Here is a 25,684-nt window from a genome sequence, read left to right as displayed (position 1 = left end):
GGAGAGCCACGTGGGTGGAGCTGGATCGCAGCTCGCATGGGGGAGTCTATCCCGCTGGCCGCCCCGGTCCCGGTGGAACAGGCGGTGCTGGAGACGTTCTTCTCTCACCTGGGTATCTTCTCTTACGACAAGGCCAAGGACAATGTGGACAAGGAGCGAGAGGCCAACAAGAGCGCGGGGGGCAGCTGGCTGTCGCTGCTGGCGGCCTTGGCCCACCTGGCCGCGGCCGAGAAGGTCTATCACAGCCTCACCTACCTGGGGCAAAAACTAGGTACCTCCGCCCCGCCCCCCGTGCCCTTTGAGGAGGAAGGAAAGGGGGTCTATTCCCCGATCGGCAGTGGCTTGGGTTCCCTGTCTCTGTCACTTCTAGCCTCAGGCTCAACTTGGCACTCCCAATTCTCCCACCGTTCCCTTCCTTCCCTCGGCTTCCACAAACCCCGCCCACTGGCCTCTGCTGCTGTTAGATTGGCCGCCCGGGTGGATGCTCTTTGCAGGGCTGTGCCACAAACCGATGGGTGTATCCATTTTGCTCAGTGCATGGATTGGTGCCATAAATGAGAAGTTAAGCAAACTGTATGTCTTCACTCTTCTGATCAGTGACACTGTGGCCAGAGGAGCAAAACTTGCCAACACAACCTAGTTATAATTAATGAACACTTTTATCCGGCCTCTTAAGGTTAAGGCCCCTGCGAGTTGCAGATGGAGTCCTACCCCCTCTTCCTAGGCTCTCAATAAATATTTAATGAATGAGGAAATGAATACTGGACAGGAAAGGCAAGAAATATGCCTAACACTAGCAAGAGGGGACTTACGGGGGAAATGGTAAACACTCTTACTCCGTCATAAATCTTGCCCCTGAAAATAAGATGCAAGAGCAACTGATTTTCACTACAGAAACAATTAGTATGAGTAGATCAGGAGGACATAAAATATGTGAAAGCCAAAGGCTATGCATACAGAATATTACGGCTTACAATTATCAGCAATAAATACTATAAATCCCAGAGCTTTCAAAGTTGTGTTAGTATTTTGGCCTATGTTTACACCCTTTCATTATCAGAAAGCACAGGGTTGGGTATGAGTGAAGAACACATATATACAATGTAGAATAGAAAGGTAAAATTGAGTGCAGATTCCATTTTGATTGTTAACCCCTAGTTTCCTTACATTTCCTGAAAGTGGGCATGTACATACTGCTGTCAGTAAACACCCAAGGGGTAGGGCTTTCTCAGATCTTAACTTCTGCCTTAGCTGTTCAGGTAATGACTTATTTAGTATGTTGATGTATTGGCAAAAACTGGTCAGATAGATTCACCTTGTGTGTTTTTCCACCCCTTTTTACAGTGGTACTTCTCACAAATTTGCAGTTGATGTTGCATTATTATTATTCCCCTTTCTACAGATTGGCAGATTGTTTGTGCTCACTGGTGCAGGTAGTTGACAGATCTCAAACTGGAATACCTGCTTTTGAAGTGTCAGATTGTGTTCTTATCCATGTGATTTATAAAAAATTGGCATATGTATTCTACTTTAAATTTACCTTGTATATACAGTTGACCCTTGAGCATTAGGGGCTTGAACTGCCTGGGTCCACTAATACACGGATTTTTTCCATAAATACAGTACAGTAAATGTATTTTCTCATCCTTTATGATTTTCTTAACATTGTCTCTTCTCTAGTTTATTATAATACAATACATAATACTGTATATATATATATATATATACAATATATATATGTACAAATAGATGTACAAATATAACATACAAAATGTGTTAATCTACTGTTTATGTTATCAGTAAGGCCTCCAGTCAGTAATAACCTATTAGTAATTAAGTTTTTGGGGAGTCAAAAGGTATACTTGGATTTTCGACTGTGTTGGGGGAGGTCAGCACCCCAACACCCTCCTCTGTCACCCCCAGCTCTGTTCAAAGGTCAACTGTATTTAGAAATGCAGAGGATTCTGGCTGTAAAATTGAAAGTGGGTAATTTTCTGGCAGTTTTTGTTATTTTTAGATTCCCCCACTTCATGAAGAATGGTAATTGACCCCAGTGCCATGATTCTTTTTAAAGCACATGTATGAGAATTTGATAAAACCCATGGACTTGTATATGGAAAATATATGTGTAATACAATTCTGCATATAATCTGAGAGGGTTCAGTGGATTTCCTAAAGCCTATTTATACACCCCAGCTTAAAAATCTGCTATTCTAGTTTAAGTTGTATGTGTCTGGTTGGTTTTTGGTAAACAGAACTAGCTGCCTGTGTGTAAGAGCATGTGTGAGACCATCACTGTCCCTGACTTGGTTCTTTGCAATGGCCCTTATTATGTAAAGTGACTAGTTCTGCACAGACGCCCAGCTTGCATGCATGAACCTGAAGGCTGCACCTTGAAACTGACCCAGGAGCAATTTACAGTATGAAACGTGCCCTGGCATGGCTCAGACTCCCAGGTGATCTGTCACTTCTGAGTAAATGTTCTGAAAATGGCATGTTTAATCTCAATGCCTCATAACTTATTCCCATGTGTAGTAATTGTAGGTTCCAGATTTAAAATTTTAACTTTGCAGATATCTTACGGTTTTTTGATACTGAGAGTGTTTGTGATAACGTGCTTACAATATGATTTTGTGATTATTTTGTTGACTCCATTTTCTTAAAACCTTGGGGGAAAATTTTTGTGTTGCCACTTAGACATTCCCATGTTTTTCAAATACTTTGCTAATTAGAATGTATGGTTTTCTTTAAAAAGCAAAACAAAAAGTTTTATGTGTATTTTTAAACATTTAAAACATGGTTCAAAAAAGTGAGTCTTTCTGACTTCACTCTCACGACTAGTGTTCATCAGAGACCTTAGCAGAGAATCCTGTTTATACATGCACATGTCAGCAAACACTATAGGCAAAGGACAGGCCTGACAGGGAGCCTTCTGTTCCTGTATTGGCTCAGTTCTGGAAAACTTTGGGTGGAGTCCTTCCTTATCCTGGAGCTTTCTCTTTCCTTTGAGGGGAGAATATACCTGTTTGGGGATGGCTTAAAATATGCCATCTCAATGCCGTTGGAGGATTTTAGGTCATACTTTTCTCCCTTTGGTTTCATTACCAGAGGGTTTCCTCAACCTCTGGCTGTTGGAATTTAGCATGGTAGAAAATGCCTTAACTTGAGAACTGATGTTTACAAATTATCATTAACAAGAAGCTGTGGGACAAAATACTCAATTAGATATTTTACATACTCCTTTAATATATTTGTTATGTGAAATTTTATCATGTGCGATGGACCACTGAAATCTTGAGAAATAATGAGGATTCAATACATAGAGCCTTCTAGAAATAATTCAAAATAACTGTATTTTGTAAATTCAAAAAATTGAAAAGAGGAAGGTGTCTGATGTCTCTGATTCCTTGTTTCCCAGTATGAAGGAAGGCCCGTCCCCCTTGGATATTCCTTACCAGGATAGTCAACAATAGGATTGTGCTCCTGAGAGATTGGAGAACAGAGACCTGTTTAAAAGAAATGCATTGGTGGTCTCTCCCTTCCTTATAGTGTCCCTTGGTTTTACATATTAGTGATGGTGTTTATTGATAAGCTTTTCACAGTATTTTTGTATTTATGTGGTGTTTCCACTCCCTCAAATAAGGGTAATCTGACAAAGGAAGGTATCCCTTTTTCACCAAGGCCACGCTGTTTAACAGCGGAGGGGAGTACAGTTGAAATCACCTAGCTATCTTTCAAATAGATGCTATTCTTTTTTACAGTACGTGAAGCTCCCAATTTACCATAGAGTTTTAGAAGCTCACTTAGTGGTTACAGTTTTCTTATATCAGGTATGAATGGAAGGGAAGGGGATTATGGTTGTGGAATATGTGCTTTGCTCCAGGCACATTACATACCAAATGTTATTTCATTTTGTCTTCTTAGCAACTCTGTTACTAGCTGCGTGTTAAAAAACAACAACGAAGGCTCAGAGTGGCTAAGTCATTTGCACATCACACAGCTTATAAATTCAGAAGCTGAAAGTTGGAACTAAGTCAGACTTCCAGAGCTTTTAGATTTTTTTTTTTTTTTTAAGATTTTGTTTTTAAGTAATCTGTACACCTTACATGGGACTTGGACTCACAATCCTGAGATCAAGAGTCACACACTCCACTGACTGAGTCAGCCCAGGGATTTTGCTTGGTACTCTATTGCCTTCCTCAGCTAGGAGATTTTTTTCCTGAACTTGGACACAGAGGTCTATTTATTCCATACTGTCGCATCACAAAATCTGCCAAGTTAGACTGAATACAGGCAGGGAAGGAAGGCAAACCCTTCAGGGTACAGTCCTGTGTGGGATGTTAGGCTGGGGTCAATCCACCTGTACCGCATAGTTTTTGCCGCTATTAGCAGGAGGAATGATTTGAATGCTAGTCAGTTTGTTTAGGCAGTATATTGAAGAAAACATTTTTTAAGTATTAGTAGTTTATGGAATAGTAGGAAGGTGACAAAACTTCTGGGTTTGCCCAGGGCTGACGGGGTTCCCAGGACATGGGACTAAGGGTTTTCCGAGAAGCCAGACCTTGAGTGCCAAGACTTGGAAAGTCATGGAAAAACTGGGACAAGGTGGTCACAGTAGTAGGAAGGGATGTAAGATTCATTTCTTGAAACATAAATGGGGCCCTAAACTAAAAACAGCATTGTGAGATGTTTCATTTATTAAGGGGATAGTTTACAAATCCCTTGATACATAATTTTCACTCCTAATTGATATGTTTAGAATAGTGATAAATTTCTTCATTAAACTATTTTGTGTGTATCAATAGAAAATTTAAACTGTCACCCATTTCTGAGGTTTTTATATATTCCTGAGAATTAGTGTTTAAACTTGCCCTATTTCTTTTCATTTTCCTAATGTCTTACCTGTGACCCTTTAGTGGGGTGCAGAATTGCTTAAGAAAACATCTATGAAGCTGAAGCTGGCTCTATAATTATTAGAAATAGAGCTCATCATGCATTAATACAGAAGTAAGGAAATGCTGTCTGTGCCACTTGATTCTTTTTAACTATTGAAAAGGATGTATCTTTTTTTTTTTTCTTTCTGATTTGCTTTGGAACCCCTGAATTACACCAGCAGTTATTTATAATTGCTTCCTGCTCTTAATAATTCACAGCATGGTGCTTATTTTGTTATAACCTATAATGTCAACCTTGTCAAGAGTACTAAAGATTTCAGGGCACCTGGCTGGCTCAGTGTGTGACTCTTGATCTCGGGGTCATGAGTTCAAGCCCCATGTTGGGCATAGAGATTTTTTTTTTTAATTTTTAATTTTTAATGTTTACTTTTGAGACAGAGAGAGACAGAACATGAGCGGGGTAGGGGGAGAGAGAGAAGGAGACACAGAATCTGAAGCAGGCTCCAGGCTCTGAGCTGTCAGCACAGAGCCCAATGCGGGGCTTGCATTCACGGACCATGAGATCATGACCCGAGCCAAAGTTGGACGGTCAACGGACTGAGCCACCCAGGCACCCCAGGCATAGAGATTATTTTAACAAAAGGACTAAAGGTTTTCTTTTTTCCCCTGGGACCCCAGTAGTCTGTGTTCTTGTGTAAGGGAGATACACATATGTGTATTTTCCATTTTCTGGTATGGCTTAAAAGCTAAGGCAAAGGAAAATGCAACTCTAATGCAGAAATAAAATTTCCTGATTTATCAGGAATAACAACAGTGTTTTCCGATCGGGTATTCTTTTTTGTTTTAAATATATTTATGTGGAAGGCGGGCTATTTAGATCCAGGTTGATGTCACTTACTAGGTCAATTATCCTCTGAAATAAATGTGAATCCTCATTGAACCGGGGTGGGGGAGAATTGGTACACGGGTAAGGAAATCATACACAGGTGCATTGCCACACTAATGAGTCGCACCAGGCATTCTTTCTTCTTCCTCGGTGAAATTACGAGTCGCAAAATATTTGAATTGGTGGCTGATGATAACTTACTGAGCTCAGTAGGCTCCACTCCTTTCCGTGTGGATGCTGGGAGAGCTTTTGTCCTGCTTTCTCTTCCTTACTTGTCATATGCTAATGTCATTTGCCTACCAGGGGGCCAGTCCTTCTTCAGCAGGAAGGATTCCATCCGCACCATCTACACTTCCCTGCACAACGAGCTGAAGAAGGTGGTGACTGGCCGCGGTGCACTAGGTGGGACCGCCCCTCACGTGGAAGAACTGCTTTCCCACCTGTCAGAGCAGCTTTGCTTCTTCGTTCAGGCCCGGATGGAGATCGCAGACTTCTACGAGAAGATGTACACCCTCAGCCCGCAGAAGTTCATCAATGCTGAAGAGCTCGTTGGCCTCTTGGACACCATCCTCAAGAAGTACAGCTCCAGGTGAGTGTAGGTGAGGAGGGAGGGAGGGACAGGCGTGGCAGCGTCTCCCTCCCATCAGACGAGGTCTTTCCCCCACACTCGTGAAACTCCGTCGTTAAATAACCGTGAAGCAGAGAAATAGTCGTTTTACATTTTATACGTATTAATTAAGCACCAGGTGTACCTTAGGTGCCTTCTTTAGGCGTCATTAAACACCATGCCGGGTGGATACTTCTCCAAACAATGGCCAAAGACCAAGAGTGGAGAAATCCTTAAAAGATGTATTATAACTGATTTTGCTGCTTATAGAAGAGTTCACACGAGCGAATTGTGTATAAAATAATGTGACTTCTTAACAAACCATTATTCAAATAAATGTCCCTTTCAAAATAATCACCTTGCTGAGTCATCCACTCATTCCTGAAATGTAACCATTACTTAACACGTGTTGGAAACTCCTTTATAATTGCTTTCAGTGCCTGTGGCATAATTTTGGTTTTGTTTTTAACTTCCTTAGTGGAGACAGGCATCTGTACTTTTGAGGAAGGCATACTTGAACTTTTTTGATAGTCAAAAAGCTATTTGTAGCCAACTTAATTTTTATTATTATCTTTTTTTTTTTAATTTTTTTTTTTAACGTTTATTTATTTTTGAGACAGAGAGAGACAGAGCATGAACAGGGGAGGGGCAGAGAAAGAGAGGGAGATACAGAATCAGAAGCAGGCTCCAGGCTCTGAGCCATCAGCCCAGAGCCCGACGCAGGGCTCGAACTCACCGTGAGATCGTGACCTGAGCCGAAGTCGGATGCTTAACCGACTGAGCCACCCAGGCGCCCCATTAATTTTTTTTTTTTTTTAAAGACATTGATCAGCTGGAAAACCTGTCTTTGAAGGCAATTGCTACTTTAAAAAAAAAAAAAAAATGAGCCTGGCTACATGTAATGTATTGCTCACTTCCTACCCAAAAAGCAATACCCAAGGAATTTGAGAAGCATTGTGTATTATTATTCAACTGTAGAAAGGAATGGAGTACTGATACATGCTACGACATTGATGAATCTTGAGTAATTATGCTATGTGAAAGAAACCAGTCACAAAAGATCACATAGTGTATCGCTCTGCTTATAGGAAATGTCCAGAATAGGCAAAGTCATAGACACAGAATGTAGCTTACAAATTTATAGACACAGAAAATGGTTGTCAGGGGTCAGAGGGGAAGGTGAGAATGGGGAGAGACTGCTAATGGATATTGAGTTCCCTTTTGGGGGGCCATGAGACTCTTCTAAAATTAGATCGTGGTGATGGTTGCACAACTCTGATTAAACCATTGAATCCTATACCTTAAAAGAGTATATTTTGGGATGGCTGGGCGACTCAGTCAGTTAAGCATCCGACTTCGGATCAGGACATGATCTCACAGTTCGTGGGTTTGAGCCCCGCATTGGGCTCTGTACTGACAGCTTAGAGCCTAGAGCCTGCTTTGGATTCTGTGTCTCCCTGTCCCTCTGTCTTACCCCACTTGTGCTCTTTCTCTGTCTCTCAAACATGAATAAATGTTAAAATTTTTAACAAGTGTATTTTTTTGGCATATGATTTAAATAGCAAAGCTATTATTAAAAAACAAAACAAAAAACAATGATTTCATAGCATCATGAGTTTGAGCCCCATGTCAGCCATGCTGACAGTGTGGACCCTGCTTGGGATTCTCCCCCCGCCCCCCGTCTCTCTCTCTCCCCCTCTCTGCCCCTCCCTTGCTCTCCCTCAAAATAAATAAATAAACTTTAAAAAATAAACAAAACCATGCAATAAACACACAAATATCTTTTCCCTGAACTCATATTATTAAAACATCACCATGTTTGTTTTATATCTCTCTCTATAAAATTTTATTTACCATCCCCCCCCCCCCCCGGCATTGTTTGGAAGTTATATCATCATGACACTTTAACCCCAAATACTCAGATTATATTTTCTGAGAACTATACAAAACTGTAGCATAGTTTTCTCAGGAAATTCAGCACTGATTTTCTACCATCTGCAATAAATAGTCCATATTCAGATCTCTCCAATTGTCTCCAAAATGTCTTCTAGTTATTTTTTATTGTCATGTATTTTCTGTTTTATGACATTTAAAATTTTTGTTTTATTTTTAGTAGGCAATACATTAATATGGCTCAAAATTTATAAAGTACAAAAGAATACATAGTGAAACGTGCCCCTGTCCTTCATCTGATTCTTTTCCTAAAAGGCAATGAATGTTGTCAGCAAGTTCTTCCTACCCTTCTAGAGAGATAGTCCATGCATATAAAAATACACATTTTCTTTTTTTAAACAAATTTTACATGTTAACAAATTTTCTGTTTGGAAATACTTTATTTCTTCCTAAAACCTGATTTGTACTTTTTTAAATAAAATAGTTTTTTGAAATCCAAAAACAAAAGTACAGTTGGAGATAATGATTCTCAAGGGGAAGAGATCTCACGTGGTGATTCCCAAATGCTAACGTGAAAGTGGTTTGCTGAACCATTTGGGAAGTTTAAGAAAACAAACCATACCTGGGCCTCCCCACTACTTACCCCAAGAAGGTAAGATTTAATGATTTTGGACTGGTTGCCCAGAAACCTATGTTTTAAAAGTTCCCTGTGATACTGAAAATAGTCCACATGAAAAAATTGTTTGGATAAACCAGAGAAGGTTGCCAACACTGGGATATACTAGTACTGAACCTTAACAGAGTGTTGTGTGTGTGTGTGTGTGTGTGTGTGTGTGTGTGTGTGTCCTAGGAGTGGTTATTACTATTTACCTATTTTCATTTTTATTTTATTAGATTTGTGATCTGTCATCTTTTCAAAAAGTATTTATTTATTTATTTATTTATTTATTTATTTATTTTACTTAGAGAGGTGGGGGGAAGGGGCAGAGAGAGAGAGGGAGAGAGAGAATCCTAAGCTGATGTGGGGCTCAAACTCACCAACTGTGAGATCGTGACTAGAGCCCAAATCAACAGTTGGAGAGGACTCAACTGACCGAGCCACCCTGGTGCCCCAAGATTTGTGCTCTTTGAACCTTCTTTGAAACATTCCACTTCCCAGAGCTTTGAGAATTTCTTCCATCTCCTGCAAAAGTCCAGCTTTCATTCTTGAAGCTCTTAGGGCAGTACTTGGCTGTACCTCTCATCTTTCTGAGTGGACATGGATGGAATCTGATGGATCTGGGTTGCAGTGTCACTTAGGGTCAAGGTGTTTTCATCCACAGTCTCCATCTTCCATCCGTGCTGCCTTTATCTAATTAGTAGGGAGTTACTGATTATAGATATATCCTAGCCTGAAAATTATCTCATTTAGAAGGTTTGGGTTACGTTTGAACAACATAAATTCCTTGGTTAAGAAATTCTGCAAAGTTGAAATTCTGTATAATATGGTGATTTGGGGAGGGAAGTAGAATTATTCTAGGTATAAGTTTAGCATGCTTTGCCCTTTGCCAGGATAATATCCATTTTTCTGTAGACTTTTTGATTTGGCATCTGTGCCACACAAAACACATTTCTTTCATGGTTCCATTGTTCTAGAGAAATAATTCATGTTTTGGTGTTCTGTTGTATTGAAAGAGTTAATCCTTTTCCCAAAAGACCCAGTTTATCTTTCAGGGAATGTTTATTTGTCCCAATATATCTGATTCATGTCAGAACGCTTATAAAATATTGTGTGAATCTTTTATCTTTCCAATGATGAAATGCTTTTGTATTAAAAAATTAACAAGCATGACGTATATCATAGAGTCTAAACCTCTGGCCCTGATTTGAGATGCAGATCCTATGTGAGTTATAGCAAGGTCCAGTCTACTTTCAGAGACAAATGAGAAGGATATTTTGTTTCTTTTCTTTGGAAGTCGGTTGTGTTCAGAGTAGAAAAGTGTTAAAGGTTTCCTTTTTTGGTGAACTTATTACAGTATTAAGCAAATGTAAATTATTCCTTCAGAATCACAGTCAGTTATGATGCTGCATTTCAAGTTGAATAATTAACATGAATCATATGAGTTTTTATTTGTGTGCCCTTTAGAAGGAAAAATATGAATTTAGCTCATGCAGGATCAGGATGTCTACTGATGAAGTTTTGGGGTGGTCATGTGGGTTCGTGGGGTCCAGAGCCAATGACCCAGAAAGAATTCTTGAAGATGACTTTGATGCAAAAGATGATGTTATTAAAGCATGTGGAGAGGACCCATGGGCAGGAAGAGCTTCATTGGGATGGTGATGGGTAACTTGTTATACACCCTCAGGTTGGGAGGGGGTCAGGGATAGAGTATGTCTCTATGGAATTTTAGAAGCAAGGTTTCCAGGACCTTGAGGGGCTAGCTGTTGCTAGGGAAATGCCATTTATTACTATTGAATAAAACCTCAGTCATGAGACCCTTTGGATGTATAACGGGACCATAAGCTTAGAGTATGATTGCCAGCATATATCTTGAGGCAGTTGAGATAAAGGAAGTTGACTTACAGGATCCTCGAGGTTGGGATAATGTTAAACTAAGGTTCTCTTTTGCCCCCAGCACAGTGTCATCCTTGAGGCAGCTGAGCTCCTAAAGGGAGGTCATTCTGCTGGTCTCAAGGACTTGTCAATGGACCAAAGGCAGTAAGGGAATTTAACTTTTCATTTGCCTTAGTTTCCCACATCACCATGGCAAGCACTTCAACCCCTTTCCTTTGTTCTTGGACAGCCAGGAGTATCTGGGGAATATCATACATATTCCACCCTGGGGTGGGGGGTGGGGGCAGTGTGTGTCAGCCTATATTTTGCCCTCAGCTTGCCCCAAGCTTCCTCATCACTACTATTCCTTGAATACTTTTGAGGCAAGGTAGAACTTGTTTTGTTTTTTTTCCCAAGGAAGCATCAGTGGAATATTTTTTGATTCTGTGGAATTCATTTTGAATTTACTGACCTGTGTTAAACAGTGCGCATAAAAGAAGATTCTGGCTAATTTTTCTGTTTCATAGTTAAAGTAAAACTAGAAGATAGGTTATAACTGCAAAATATTTACTCTCCTAAATCAAGAGTATAATTTTAAGAAGTAATTCTTTCAAAGGAGTAAGCAATTATTTATGCATTCTAGACTGCTTTAAAAAAATCCCTCTAGTGTGGCAGTAGTAATATATCATTAAGTGACTTACATCCTTTAATTATGATTTTACAGTTAGATTTTAAGGAACTTTTTTTTTTTTGAAGAGTTTCCTTTTAAGTAATCTCTACACGCAACATGGGGCTCGAACTCATAACCCCAAGATCAAGAGTCACATACTCTACCAACAGAACCAGCCAGGTGCCCCAGAGAACATTTTTTTAAATTGAATTACATAAAATTTTTGTTTACATTTTAGGGAGCACATTTTTTTTTATCTGAATGCTTCAGATGACAGGATTCTCACCAAGGGCAGAACTGTGATTTATTTAGGCCTTGCACCCTTTTTCCTTCAAAAAAAGATTTGTGATAAGTGAAATTAACCGTTGGTTGTGTGTGTATCATTCAACAAGCTGACTTTTCACTCACTGAAAATTTCATGAACAGAACCACAGTGCAGTTTCTGTGGGACACATTCTACCCTAGGCATTCAACAAGCCTTGATTTTTTTTTTTTTAACGTTTATTTATTTTTGAGACAGAGAGAGACAGAGCATGAACGGGGGAGGGGCAGAGAGAGAGGGGGGGACACAGAATTGGAAGCAGGCTCCAGGCTCCGAGCCGTCGGCCCAGAGCCCGACGCGGGGCTCGAACTCATGGACCGCGAGATTGTGACCTGAGCTGAAGTCGGACGCTTAACCGACTGAGCCACCCAGGCGCCCCATAACAAGCCTTGATTTTAACAGTGAGGACTACTGGCCTTCTGTGATCTTGCCCCAGTCTCTCTTTTCAAATTCATATACCTCCCATCAAATGCCTTAAATTGTCCCCCAACTTTTAGTAAAAAGGAAGAAGCTTCAACGAGAATTCTTTGAGGATTTTAAGCAGAAGCCAAAAAACATTCCATAATCGAATGTATTCCTGATAAGTATTTGCTATTTCCTACCTTGGTCCCTTATTTGTTTTGCCTGGAATGTCCTTGAACTTCGAGGGGAAGAACATATCGGTTCCTTCTACCCTTCTAAATTCTCAGCAGGGGGCCCTTTACAAAAGACAAATTAACATGAGGAAAACATACCAGTGTATTTAATGTAAGTTTTCCGTGGCAGGGAGCCTTCATAAAATAATGAAGACCCAAGGAAGCTGTGAAACCTGTGTTTTCATGGTACATTTTGTTATAAAACAAGATTCAGCTGAGTACATTTGAAGATGTAAGAGTTGTTGGGAGATGTGCTAGGACAAAAAAGGGAATGAGCCAAGTGTAGAAGGCTGGGGCAACCAGCAAGGCCTGTTCTTTCAGATTCCTTTCTGTATCCCTGGTCTTTGGAGGTAAGGATGCTCCTTTGCTTAGGGTAGGGGGAGGGCACCTCTCACTTGAGGGTTTTATGACCTGCTTCAGGGGAGGGTCAGGAAGTCTTTCCTGCACATATTCCTCAAACTTATTCAGCATAAAATAGTCAGTATACCAAGATGCCATATCTTGGGGTAGTATGTTCTGAACCCCGTCATACTGCATCATGTATCAGTTGCTATTGCCACAATCATTCTGTATAACAGACCATCCTAAAATTCACACTTACAGGCTTGTGAGTCTACTGGAAGTTGGCCCGACAGGCCTGGCTTAGCAGGGTGGCTCTGCTTAACACTGTTGGTCTCACTGGGCTTGCCTTATTACTGTCAGCTTTGGGCTTAGTCTGCTCCACATGTACGCGTTCATTCTGAGCCCGAGGTTAGCGGGGAGGCAGCTACACGGTGGCTATGGCCCAAGTGCAAAAGAATAAGCCCAGCCAAGCTCATTTGAAGCCTTTGCTTGCATCACATCTGTTAACACGTGTTTCCTTTGACCAAAGCAAGTCATGTGGCCCAGGCCATAGTCCAGGGATGGGAAAGTGCACTCTGCCTCTGGCGGGAAGACTTGCAGAGGGTGTGGAATTGGAGGCGATTAAGAATGGGGCCAGGGGGGAACCTGGGTGGCTCAGTCGGTTGAGCATCTGACTCTTGGTTTGGGCTCGGGTCGTGATCTCATGGTTTGTGAGTTTGACCCCATATGGAGCTCCACGCTGACAGTGCAGAGCCTGGAATTCTCTCTCTCTCTCTCTCCCTCTCTCTAAATAAACTTAAAATAAATAAATAAATGAATGAATGAATGAATGAATGGGGCCAGAAATGTAAGCCCTCACCTTTACCTGGCTAAATCCTACCTGCTCTTTAAGCTTCATGGCTCAATTCAAATTCTGTCTCCCTTATGGGCTGCATAATCTTTCAACCAAAAGAAATTGCTTTTTCTAAAATCTCATTTTATTTTGTATCTCTCATAAGAGATGTATTACTTCCTACTTGTATCGATTTATAAGTACCTCCTCCTACCATGGAAAGTCCTATAAGGCAGACCTTTGGCTAATGCATCTTGATATCTTCAATGTATTTGTATCTAAAAACTAGTAGAAGTTTTTTTTTTTTTTAATTTTTTGTTTAATTTGAGAGAGAGAGAACGTGGGGGGGGGAAGAACAGAGGGAGACAGAGAGACAGAGAGAGAGAGAGAGAGAGAGAATTTTTTTTTTTTTAATGTTTATTTATTTTTGAGACAGAGACAGAGCATGAGCAGGGGAGGGACAGAGAGAGAGGGAGACACAGAATCTGAAACAGGCTCCAGGCTCTGAACTGTCAGCACAGAGCCTGACGTGGGGCTTGAACTCACAAACTGTGAGATCATGACCTGAGCCGAAGTCGGACGCTTAACCGACTGAGCCACCCAGGCGCCCCGAGAGAGAGAATCTTAAGCAAGCTTCGTGCTCAGTGCAGAGCCTGATGCAGGACTCGATCTCACAACTATGAAATCATGACCTAAGGCGAACTCAAGAGTTGGATGCTCAACTAACTGAGCCATCCAGGAGCCCCACTAGTAAAAGTTTTAAATGAGAAAAGACTATAGATTTTTGTTCATTATGGTAAAATATACATACTATAAAATCTACCATTTTTTTAAATTAAAAAAATTTTTTTAATATTTATTTATTTTTGAGAGAGAGAGAGAGAGAAAGTGTGAGCAGGGGAGGGGCAGAAAGAGGGAGACACAGAATCTGAAGCAGGCTCCAGGCTCTGAGCTGTCAACACAGAGCCTGACGTGGGGTTCGAACCCACAAACCATGAGATCACGACCCAAGCCAAAGACGCTTAACTGACTGAGCCACGCAGGTGCCCTTGAAATTTACCATTTTAAAATGTATATAATTCTGTGGCATTCAGTACATTCACACTGTGCTACAGATTGTTTTTAATCATTTTAATCTGACTCCTCACATGCATGGGACTTGCATACTTCTTTTGGAAGGAATTCCTTGATGTGGATTTGTGAAGGAGAGAGTTCTCTCTTACCCGCTTTCTCTCTGTCCCCACTTCCTTTCTCTCTTTCTTTTTTGGCTTTTTTTAGAGCAGATGTTCTTTGCAAATAGTTGTCAATTTATTCTGTATTCAGACTCTTCCAACCTCGCTGCCATAGCTGAGGTATATATTTTGGATTACGACAATTTAACAGATCCCCCTATAGTGTGAGTTGTAAATAGGCATGAGGCACAGAACAGAATGGAAATGGGGAAATGATACATCATAATGCTAATCTCAAAGTCTTGGCAGAATAACTAACATGAATTTTTGGCTCTTCTTTAGGATGAAAAATAGCTTCGAAATTCACATTCATCCTAATAAATGTGGAACATATAAACAGTTTTAGTTTATGTTTGTGGAAGAGCTTGTTCAGAATTCTTTCTGAAGATTAGTACAGAGAATTCATGTTCTTTCAGAGAGAGCGTTGGATATAAATGATGATTTCCAATGAGGCAGAAAAATGGAGTATTGTTATTTGTGGTAGAATTGTCTTCAATCTCATACCGTTTTCCTATTATTGACAGTCTTTACTATGTTCTGAGTTCCTTGGCAAATTTTCTCGATACCCATGATTATAGAATCTTGTGGTGTTTTAAGGTCATTAAGTGTCAAAGGGCCTAAAGGCTAAGGTGGTAGGAACATTTCTTACACTTCAAAGGTTTTGAGACGTGCTATAGTGGGGTTGTGTGTGTGCATGTGTATTAGACTTTCTTAATGTTTACTTCAAGCATGTAATCTTTGGAGAGTCCAAATTAGTTAATTAATTATTAATTAAGTATATGAGCTGGGGATTTGAAATCTGGTTTATGTCTCTGATTCCCGCCCCCCCCCCCCGACTTTTTTAAGTTTATTTATTTCTTTTGAGAGAGAGCACAAGCTGGGAAGGGGCAGAGAGACAGAATCCCAAGCAGGCTCCACACTGTCAGTGCAGAGCCTGACATGTGGCTTGAACCCACGGACTGCAAGATCATGACCTGAGTGAGCTAAGATCAACAGTTGGATGCTTAACTGACTAAGCCACCCAGGCACCCCATCTTTCTGATTCTTTGAATGTATTATTAGACTAAAACCTTCCACTACCCATGTTTTAGCTTCCTTCTCTTGAAGGATATTGAAGGGAAAATACTGGCGATAGAAAAAAAAAAATAATGTGTGGTCATGTGAATAACTACATCCTACTTATCACATCAGTTTCTATCTTAAAATATCCAACCTAATATGGACTCTCTAATTAATTTTTAATAATCCCTCTAATTAATGTTTAAATGGATTTTTTAAAACTCTAGGTCTATTTGTGATGATTTTTTTCCTTCACTTTTTAATTGATAACCAGCATTTTCCTCTTCAACGGGGGCCAAGAGAGCCATATGAGAAGCCTCTGCCTTGTTGACAGTGAAGCAATTAACTTATGTGGGTTCAGGCCTATAAATCATCTCCCATGGTGCCTGGGGCATAGGATATGCTCAGTAAATGCTAGATCTTGCCCACATATTTGAAATCAGGGTCACTTGCAGTTGCTTTGGATCTTTAGGAAGAGTATAAGGGCTTGGCGTTGGCTCCTGGAGAAGGAGAGAGCATCAGGCCAGAGAGACACTAATCACCCCCTGGGCATTTTTCAGAAGAAGACTGAGCAAGAAAGCTCTACATGGTCCATACAGAGAGGACCTTCCTTGCCATTGTTACAGAATTTTATTTAGATCACAAACAACAGAATCAATGAGGCAGAAAGTAAGATTCAAATCTTCACATAGTTGGTTTACCATGTTTACTGAATCTCTGCTCTGTGCCATATGTTTTAGAGATAAAGGAGTGTAGGAAGTAGGCAGTGTTGACTTGTCCTCAGGGAGGAGCTCAAAGCAAAGGTGACCATGTGTCCCAGTTTGCCTGGCAAATTATGCAGTGAAGCTACTAATGTGGAAGACAGGTATTAAGAAACAAGAAGAGTAAATTGGCTGACTAGTGTGGACGTGAACGGAGAAGACCTTTCCAAGGAAATGACTCTGAATAGGAAACCTGAAGCATCAGAAATAGGTATTGATGGGAAAGGGTCATGTTCTCACTTGCCTCAGGCTCTTCACACTTCGCCTTTTCCCCCTGTTCCTGAAGGGGACATACTCCCACTCCTCTCCCCTCCCGCTGCACAATATTACTGTTAGAAAAAATGTTTTACAAACAGCAGGTAGCAGTCCATGAGTCGTAAAGTTAATTTAGTGAATAGTGATCCAATTTAAAACAAGTAAATATTGAAATATTAGATTTTTTTAAATTTAGCTACTACTTTGTTTTTAACTGTGACTAAAATATGAAGGAGGGGCGCCTGGGAGGCTCAGTCGGCTAAACATCCGACTCTTGATTTTAGCTCAGGTCGTGATCTCATGGTTTGTGAGTTCGAACCCCATATTGAGCTCTGGGCTGACCGTGTGGAGCCTGCTTCGGATTCTCTGTCTCCCTTTCTCTCTGCCGCTCCCCTGCTCGTGCTCTCTCTCTCAAAAGTAAATAAACATTAAATATGAAGGAAATTTGGGGACTAGGATTGAATAAGAGCTTACCTTCTGGAGTTACTATGGAGTTACCATAATAGCTTGTGGAGTTACTAAGCACATTAAGTAAGTTTATATGTGTTACGTACACATTTAAGATATGTTTTAGTGACTTTGTTTTTCTTTTTACCTATGCTTCTTTAGGACTACATCCTGAAAAAGAGGATGCCTTGTTTTGATATTTATGTGAGTTATATAATTCCCAGAATGAATAAAATAGGTTAGGAAAGAAGTACAGCTAATTTCATTTCTTTGTATTTGAAAGGAAGGTAACCATGACTCTCATGTTCTGTTTAAATGTCAGGCTATTTCCACAGGAGGATATGATGCTGACATAACTCTGAGACAGTGAAGTTACGTCAGAACAACTTTTTAAATAAATCGGCATGCAGCCCTTCAACCTTTTCTTCCCCTGCCCCCAAACATAATGTTACTTGTCTGGCCACAGTGTGTTGTTTTGAGGGTAGAAAATGTCAATGTGGAGTAACATTTCCACTTATTTCTATTAATTTCCCTTCCCCTTTAGATTTCACCACCCCATCCTCAGTCCTTTGGAAAGCAGTTTCCAGCTGGAAGTCGATGTCCTGAGTCATCTCCTGAAGGCCCAGGCTCAGGTCTCCGAGTGGAAGTTCCTCCCGTCTCTGGTGAACTTGCACAGTGCTCACACCAAGCTGCAGACTTGGGGCCAGATCTTTGAAAAGCAGCGGGAGACCAAGAAACATCTGTTTGGAGGGCAGTCTCAGAAGGCCGTTCAGCCCCCACACCTTTTCCTTTGGCTGATGAAACTCAAAAACATGCTTCTTGCCAAGTTTAGCTTTTACTTTCACGAGGCATTGAGCCGACAAACGACTCCTTCAGAAATGAAAACGTTGACTGCAAAAGCCAACCCAGACTTCTTTGGGAAGATTTCCAGCTTCATCAGGAAGTATGATGCTGCCAATGTGTCCTTAATCTTTGACAACCGAGGTTCCGAGAGCTTTCAGGGTCACGGCTATCACCACCCCCATTCCTACAGAGAGGCCCCTAAGGGTGTGGACCAGTATCCAGCTGTGGTGTCTCTGCCCAGCGACAGGCCGGTCATGCACTGGCCCAATGTCATCATGATCATGACAGACCGCATGTCCGACCTGAACAGCTTGGAGAAAGTGGTCCACTTCTATGATGACAAAGTTCAGAGCACCTACTTCCTAACCCGCCCAGAACCTCACTTTACCATTGTTGTCATCTTTGAGTCAAAGAAATCTGAAAGAGACTCCCACTTTATTTCCTTCCTCAATGAGCTCTCACTTGCCCTTAAGAACCCCAAAGTTTTTGCAAGTCTGAAACCTGGCTCCAAAGGCTAGCAGGTGATTTGTGTGAAAGGTTTTCAAGACTGGAAATTGTGTTCTTAATTGCTCTAATGATCTACTGTGGTCTATGATTAGAGTTTCCATCCATTCATGCTTCTCCCAGAGCTAAATTAGAGACAGATCCTCCCTAATTGTGTCGCACACTTTATAAGCAATTAAGGCCAATTGAATTAAGTATCCAAAGAGTAATCTAGGAAGTGATCATGACTACTGTGTATAACCGTGGTACAGCGAAGTTCTTTCGGTACTTTCTCCTATTTTCCTGTATTTCACGTAGACTGAATATTTATTAGCCTTTGATTTTTCTTTCCACATGTTTTATATTGTTCTAAACTTTCTGTTTTAATGCAATTCCAAATGCTTTCTCCTTTCCCTTCCTTCCGGGATGAGTAATTGGGATAAGATATTAAATGGCCTTTCCAGAATCAAGGACTGTACGTTTTCTATCTCATAAATTAGCAAAGTTAACATAAAATTATTTTATGATTCTCATCAACAAATTAATATTTTGGATGCCAAAGCTAGTGTCTTGGTGAAAAATAGCCATCAGTTATTGAAATTAAAGGTGAACCAGAGTGGTCCCATAACATCAGGTGTTTAACAGTTCAGAAGATCTGCAGAAAGTTTAATAGTCATGGGCTCTTTTTTGGGGTGATCTACACACCTAACTGCATTTCTTCTTACCCTTGAAAAGTTTGAATTTTTCATTCTGTTTGAAAGTTAGCAGAAGCCATTACGTGGGATTTCTTCATTCTTCAGTATATTATCTGCTTGGCTTTCTGTTTATCACCTTTCTGCTGAAAGGCACGTTCATGTTTGACTCCACTCTCTGCTTCCTCTTCGGCTGGAAAAGCATGTAGTCTTAGTTTTTCGTCCACTTTCAGACATTCATGCAACTCAGCCTGCTTTTATAATGTCAAAATGTTGGTCTTGATACCTTGTGCTTGCTAAAAATCAGTTGTGTGTGCCAAAGACCTCTTCATAGTTGAATAATCAGATGAGTACTTAAGCACATCATAACTTGAGTTTCATGCCTGTCTCCTCCAAATTATTTTTAGAAGCGGTGATGTCTCTTAACACATGCCGCCTTCACACTTTCCTTCCGCAGGTGTTCCTGGGGTAGTAGATGGAGGACTTCCATCTTCCTGGAGGACTTCACTTCTAGGTTATTGATTACGAATAAAAATAAGCCACAAAGAGTAATTGAGTTGTTACTATCTGATAGTTCCTTCAAAACTTGTGTGTGACATAATCAGATCAGTCCTGTTTCTCACGATGGCACGGAGCCCCGGTTTTACTGGGCCGCCACAGCAGGCAAGCTGGCAACATGGGCAGAGCCGCTCCCAGTCTGTGCCAGGAGGCCAGCCCACCTTGGTTGGGACTACCTGGTGGAAGGACCTACTGGCCCATTTCCTTTTCCTTTTCCTTTTCCTTTTCCTTTTCCTTTCCTTCTCTTTTCTTTCTTTTCTTTTTTCTTCTCTTTTTTCTTTCTTTTCTTTTTCTTTTTTCAAAATAAAAGTCCTATGATTTATAAAAAGCCAGTTTGCTTTAAATAGAAAGCAGCAATTGACTCCTGCACTTTATTCACTCTGGTCATATAAAAATCCGAACAACACTGAACTTTTATAAAAAACTGGAAACAATTAGAACTAAAAATTCAAATCATTTTTCTTCCTTTTTGTATTTTTCCGGGAAAGTGAAAAATATTCCTTGGTGTTCACGTATTTTTTTTTTTTTTCTAGAAAACAATCACCATTAGCCTTAATGAAATGATCCCCCATGTACCTAAAGAAATATGCTTCAGTGGAACTTGGAGAAGAGTGTAAATAAAACAGACAATATGATATTTAAATAACCAGTCCTTGCCTGGGAAATGTATATTTCCTATGTATTTGAAATGTATATTTATTTTTAAACATATTTTGGTTCAAGCCAAGAAACAAAGTGATTCTACTCTGAGACTTGTCCTCTAAAATCAGTAATGAGATGATCTGTAAAGTCTGTGTTTTGGTAATGGGAAGAGTAAATCCGCATATTCTCTGAGGACTGTTTACCTGGAAATTGTTTCTGGGGTGCCTGGGTGGCTCAGTTGGTTGAGAGTCTGACCTTGGCTCAGGTGGTGATCTCACAGTTCGTGAGATCCAGCCCCATGTCAAGCTCTGTGCTGACAGCTCAGAGCCTGGAGCCTGCTTCAGATTCTGTGTCTCCCTCTCTCTCTCTGCACCCCCTCCTCCCCGCTCAAAAATAAATAAACATTAAAAAAAAATGAAAAGAAATTGTTTCTAAACCACAACTTGATCAGCTTTTATGCATAACCAGGAGTGTGGTCAACACTTACTGAGTTTGCCAACAAGCCCATCAAGGAGTGTTCATTTTTCGATGTTGTTTGGACACAGGGTGAACATTCACAGCTTTGTCCTCTTGGGTCCAACCTGGTATCTGACTATATCATTTCAGGGTTTTAGTGAGTGTGTGAAAATATAGCCATTGCCCCTTATAAACAGCTTTGCTTACCTCGGTCTCATTTATCCATGGTCACCCGAGGTCTGGAAGCTGAAAGCCAATTCCTCCTCCTGACGAAATCATCAGGAAGTCAGTAGCAGCCTACTGCTACCTCACAAAGCCTGTGTCATTCACCTCACTTTATCTCATGGCGTCGGTATCGTATCATCTCCCATCATCACAGAAGGGTGAGGACAGCGCAATCAGATTTTTAGAGAGAGAGCCCACATTCACATAACTTGCATTACAGTACAATGTTATAACTGCTCTATTTTATTACTGGTGTTAATTTCTTACTGCGCCAACTTACAAATTAAACTTTATCATAAGTATCATAAGTATGTATGTATAGAGAAAACCATAGTATATACAGAGCTTGGTACTGTATACAGTTTCAGGTGTCTGTTGGGTGTCTTCAGCGTACTTCTTGCAGGTAAGGGGGGACTACTGCACGGCTTCTTAACTAAGGATTCAATACCCCCGATATTGCTTTGTATATTTGAACACATTGTAGAAAATTTACTTACAAGAAAGAAAACGGTTGGTAACTCACCGCACTCCCGTAGAGTCACTCATATGATCTGTAAAATGCATCCACCTTTTGATCGAGCAGCAACCTTGGCTTTTGTTTTTTCTTTCTTTTTTTTGCTTGTCAGCCTCTGGGCTTACTTCCTTATCTGTAAAATGGGGATAAGAACATATGGGCTGCCTTTTTCAAAGGATATATAAGAATGGAATGACATCATGCATGTAAAAAAGGCTTTGGAGCTTACTTGGGTTTGAAAGCTGTATAAATAAAAGACGGACCATTCTTTCCTTAAACTCAGTACCTCTCCTGTTCTCGTCTTTCTCTTCAGATCTGTGGCATAAGTGTGCTTAGTCATTATGTCTGAACAGTACTTAAAGAACTCGCTTAGAAGAGGAGGCAGATAAATGCCTAACCAACTCACCCTCCCCTCTCTCCTTATTTAAGGGATAGGGTGGTTCTTTGTTTCCAAATTCTTATGCTTGGTTGATAGCATCATTCAGTTCTATATTCTTACTGATATTTTCGGGGGAGGAGGGGATCTAGGTGCTCTTTCAATTACCAAGAGAGGTGTGTTAAAATCTAACTGTGATTGTAGAGGTCTTCCTTTATTTCTGCAGCATTTTGCCTTTTGTATATTGAAGCCCTTATTAGGCCCATATACATTTACAATTCTTCTTTCTCACATATTGACCATTTATCATTGTGAAGTTTCCTACTTTATCTCCATCACTACTCCTTGCTTTGAAGTACATTTTGCCTGATATTTTTATGACCCTTCCAGTTTGTTTCTGCTGACTGTTCACATGGTATGTCTTTTCCTATCCTCTCACTATTTGTATCTTTATTTTTAAAGTGTCTACAGCAAGAAATAAAGAGAGAATACTGATTACAAAGAGCAATAGCCAACTCTGCTCTGCAATCTGACAATCTCCACCTCTTGACTGAAGTGTTTAGTTTATTTCATACCTATGAAGTTTTTACAGTCAGGACTTTGCTGATGGTATCTTTAAGCTATCAGTGATCATGCTTTTCTATCTTTTTTTCTTTATGTTGGAAGTTAGATCAAGAGGTTTGATCAGATTTTTCTTTTTCTTTTTTTCCTTTCTCTTTCTCTCTTTCTTCTTTCTTTCTTTTTTTGTAGTGACTATTGTGTATTTTATTTGGAGGTAGCTAATATGTGGCATTACCTGGATCAATTATATCACTAGAGGTTACAAAACAGTGATATTCTAATTATGTCATTCCTTTTTCATTTGTTAGGTGGGATACTTCTATGAGAATAAACTTTACGTCTATTTGGTTATATTAAAGAACAGTTCCTATAGGAAGGGCTTGATTCTTTTGCCAGTTTTTATCTTAATTTTTTTAAGATTTTATTTTATCATGGTTTTCTTTTTCAAAGATTTTATTAAAGGTCTTTACAGAGCAAAAACCAAACTCCAGATGCAGCTGCCACGGAGACCCTGTTAACATTGTGGGTACTGGCTGTGGCATGGCAGGGAGCTCTGACTTCCCACCCTACTGTCCCGAGATGGGGTTGCTGGGGAGTATTTCATATTTGGGTTCCACAATGCTCACATGATCTGGCAGGGGATTCTTACCACTTGGTCAGACTTACCACTTGGGTCTGACGGAAGCATGCTCTTCACTTTGACGCCCAGCACGCCCTGTCTGAGCAGCATATGGCACACAGCAGTGTCCATGTACTAGTTAACAGGGTCCTCACTGTGAGTCATCAGGCCATCCACAAACTTCATGGATTTAGCCCTCTGTCCTTGGAGTTTCCCAGACACCACAAGCTCACAGCCTTTGGCCCCACTCTCCATGATGAACCACAAGACACTATCGCAGGCCCTCCACACGGTGAGGCCTCCTAGGAGTTTATAACGTAGAGACTGCCTGGGCAATAGCACACAGACCTCCTGTGGCCACCTTTTCAGCATAAAGCTCTATGCTGCCCTCGGGGAAACCAAACCTCTGCTGAACTACAGGGATCAACTCTTGGATCTGCCAGCCTGTCTCACCCAGATCACTCTGTGCCCTGATAGCCAAGATACTGACTTCTGTCCTGGTTGATGTAACTTGGACCTCAACCCTGGAGGAGCCGCCTTTAGCCAGCTCCTGAGTGAGAAACTCGTTCAGTTCAGCTTCGAAGACGCCATCAGCGATGAACTTCCTCTTCTCGGAAATTTGCTCTGCCATCTTGCTGCTGTGTACCTCTGAAAGGCAAGGCAAGATTTTATTTGTAAGTAATCTCTACACCCAACGTGGGGCCCGAACTCACAACCCCAAGATCAAGAGTCTCATGTTCCACCGACTCAGCCAGCCAGGTGCCCCTAACTCATTATTTGAACAAGTGGCAAGAGGGGCACCTGGCTGGCTGAGTCGGTGGAACATGAGACTCTTGATCTTGGGGTTGTGAGTTCGGGCCCCACGTTGGGTGTAGAGATTACTTAAAAAAAATAAAATCTTAAAAAAAATAATGAGTTTGTTGTTTAGGATCTTCTACAGACACTGGGGAGTTTTAAAAGAAATGTATAAGAATTTATGAGGATTTCTGCCTTTTGCCTAATTTGAAACAAGGCAGCCATTTTTCCCCTTATCACAAGACACTTGTGTAAATGTTATGATCTTCCTTTATTTCTTCCTCATGGTTAATTTTCTTATCTCTTAATTACCGTTGATGATTTGCCTCTGCTTTTTCCCTTCCTCCCTTAGTTTCTCCCTTAGTTTCTAATATCTTTCTCACTAATTCCACTTAGTCACTTTTTCCCATGCCTCAGGAAGCCAGGGCATACCCCTGTGGTCTCTGACCCAGTTTTGAAAGCATTTGAAAGTATTAACTTCAGGTTTTTAAAAATTTATTAAATTTTTTTTTTCATTTTTAAAGTTTATTTGAGAGAGAGAGAACATACAAGTGGGGGAGGGCCAGAGAGAGAGGGAGAGAGAGAGAATCCCAAGCAGGCTCCACACTGACAGCATTGATCCCGATGCAGGGCTCAAACCCACAAACCGTGAGATCATGACCTGAACCAAAACCAAGAGTCGGAAGCTCAACTGACTGAGCCACACAGGCACCCCTCAATTTTTTTTAAGTGTATCCATTTATTTTGAGAGAGAGCGAGCGAGAGAGAGCACAGAAAGGCAGAGAGAGGGGCAGAGAGAGAATCCCAAGAAGGTTCCACACTGTCAGCTCAGAGCCCAACATGGGGCTCAATCTCACAAACCGTGAGGTCATGACCTGAACCAAAATCGAGTTGGATGCTTAACCGACTGAGCCACCCAGGTGCCCCTCATTTCGATTGTTTTTACAACTAGTTAGTCTTTTTTAGGCACTGAGGAAGGAGGGGAAATATTCAGTATTGATACTAATGGGTGACCGTGGTTAAGCCCAGCCATTTCATGAGCACACGAGACATTTAGCCAACTACAGCCAAGGAGTGCCATATGTATCTAGCAGGCTGTTTGGCATTTTTTTCATTTTTGGTGTGACAGGATATGGCAGTGCAGACACCTCTTGACCCAGAGCCATCCTGGCCTCAGCCACTCCAGGCTAGGCCAGTGTTAGAGGAATCCCTAAAGAAGAATCAGAGGACATGAATGGCTCCTTTCTAGTATTCAACTTTCATTCATTTAACAACCATTAAACATCAACTATGCTAAGGATGGGGATACAGCAGCCAGCCTTGACAAACACGGGGCCTGCTGGGCTTGTGCCAGTGGTGAGGTGAGCTGGCTGCAACGCCCCCTGCAGGCCAGGAGTTGAGAGCGCTTAAGCAGGGAGGGAGTGAATAGTCTTCAAACTTGTTTTACTTGTGTACTTTTCTATCAATTTTGAAAAACCAGGACGCCTTAATGAATTTTTTTTAAAAATCTGAAATAATCATTACATGTAAATAGTCTCAAAAGATTCATTT

General features: G+C 40.8%; 1 protein-coding gene and 1 pseudogene across 1 annotated transcript; one reads left to right on the top strand and one right to left on the bottom strand.

The window, feature by feature from the left end:
- Positions 1-36: 36 nt before the first annotated feature.
- On the top strand, positions 37-19,161 carry KICS2 (KICSTOR subunit 2). The gene is made up of 3 exons (XM_060657071.3): positions 37-271; positions 6,085-6,370; positions 17,914-19,161. The coding sequence occupies exons 1-3, from the start codon at positions 37-39 to the stop codon at positions 18,728-18,730; spliced, it is 1,338 nt and encodes a 445-aa protein (XP_060513054.2). The 3' UTR covers positions 18,731-19,161.
- Positions 19,162-21,903: 2,742 nt separating this feature from the next.
- On the bottom strand, positions 21,904-23,975 carry LOC132694126 (small ribosomal subunit protein uS3 pseudogene; annotated as a pseudogene).
- Positions 23,976-25,684: the final 1,709 nt, after the last annotated feature.

The sequence above is a fragment of the Panthera onca genome, chromosome B4 (assembly GCF_046562875.1).
Source record: "Panthera onca isolate mPanOnc1 chromosome B4, mPanOnc1 haplotype 2, whole genome shotgun sequence".
Taxonomy (NCBI): domain Eukaryota; kingdom Metazoa; phylum Chordata; class Mammalia; order Carnivora; family Felidae; genus Panthera; species Panthera onca.
Note: the sequence above shows the minus strand (reverse complement) of the source record. Positions and strands in the feature narration are given on the sequence as shown.

Coding starts and splice junctions, on each gene's coding strand:
- KICS2 (XM_060657071.3), top strand. CDS start 37: ATGGGGGAGTCTATCCCGCTGGCCGCCCCGGTCCCGGTGGAACAGGCG. Junction 272..6,084: donor CTACCTGGGGCAAAAACTAG/GTACCTCCGCCC, acceptor TTTGCCTACCAG/GGGGCCAGTCCTTCTTCAGC. Junction 6,371..17,913: donor CTCAAGAAGTACAGCTCCAG/GTGAGTGTAGGT, acceptor CTTCCCCTTTAG/ATTTCACCACCCCATCCTCA.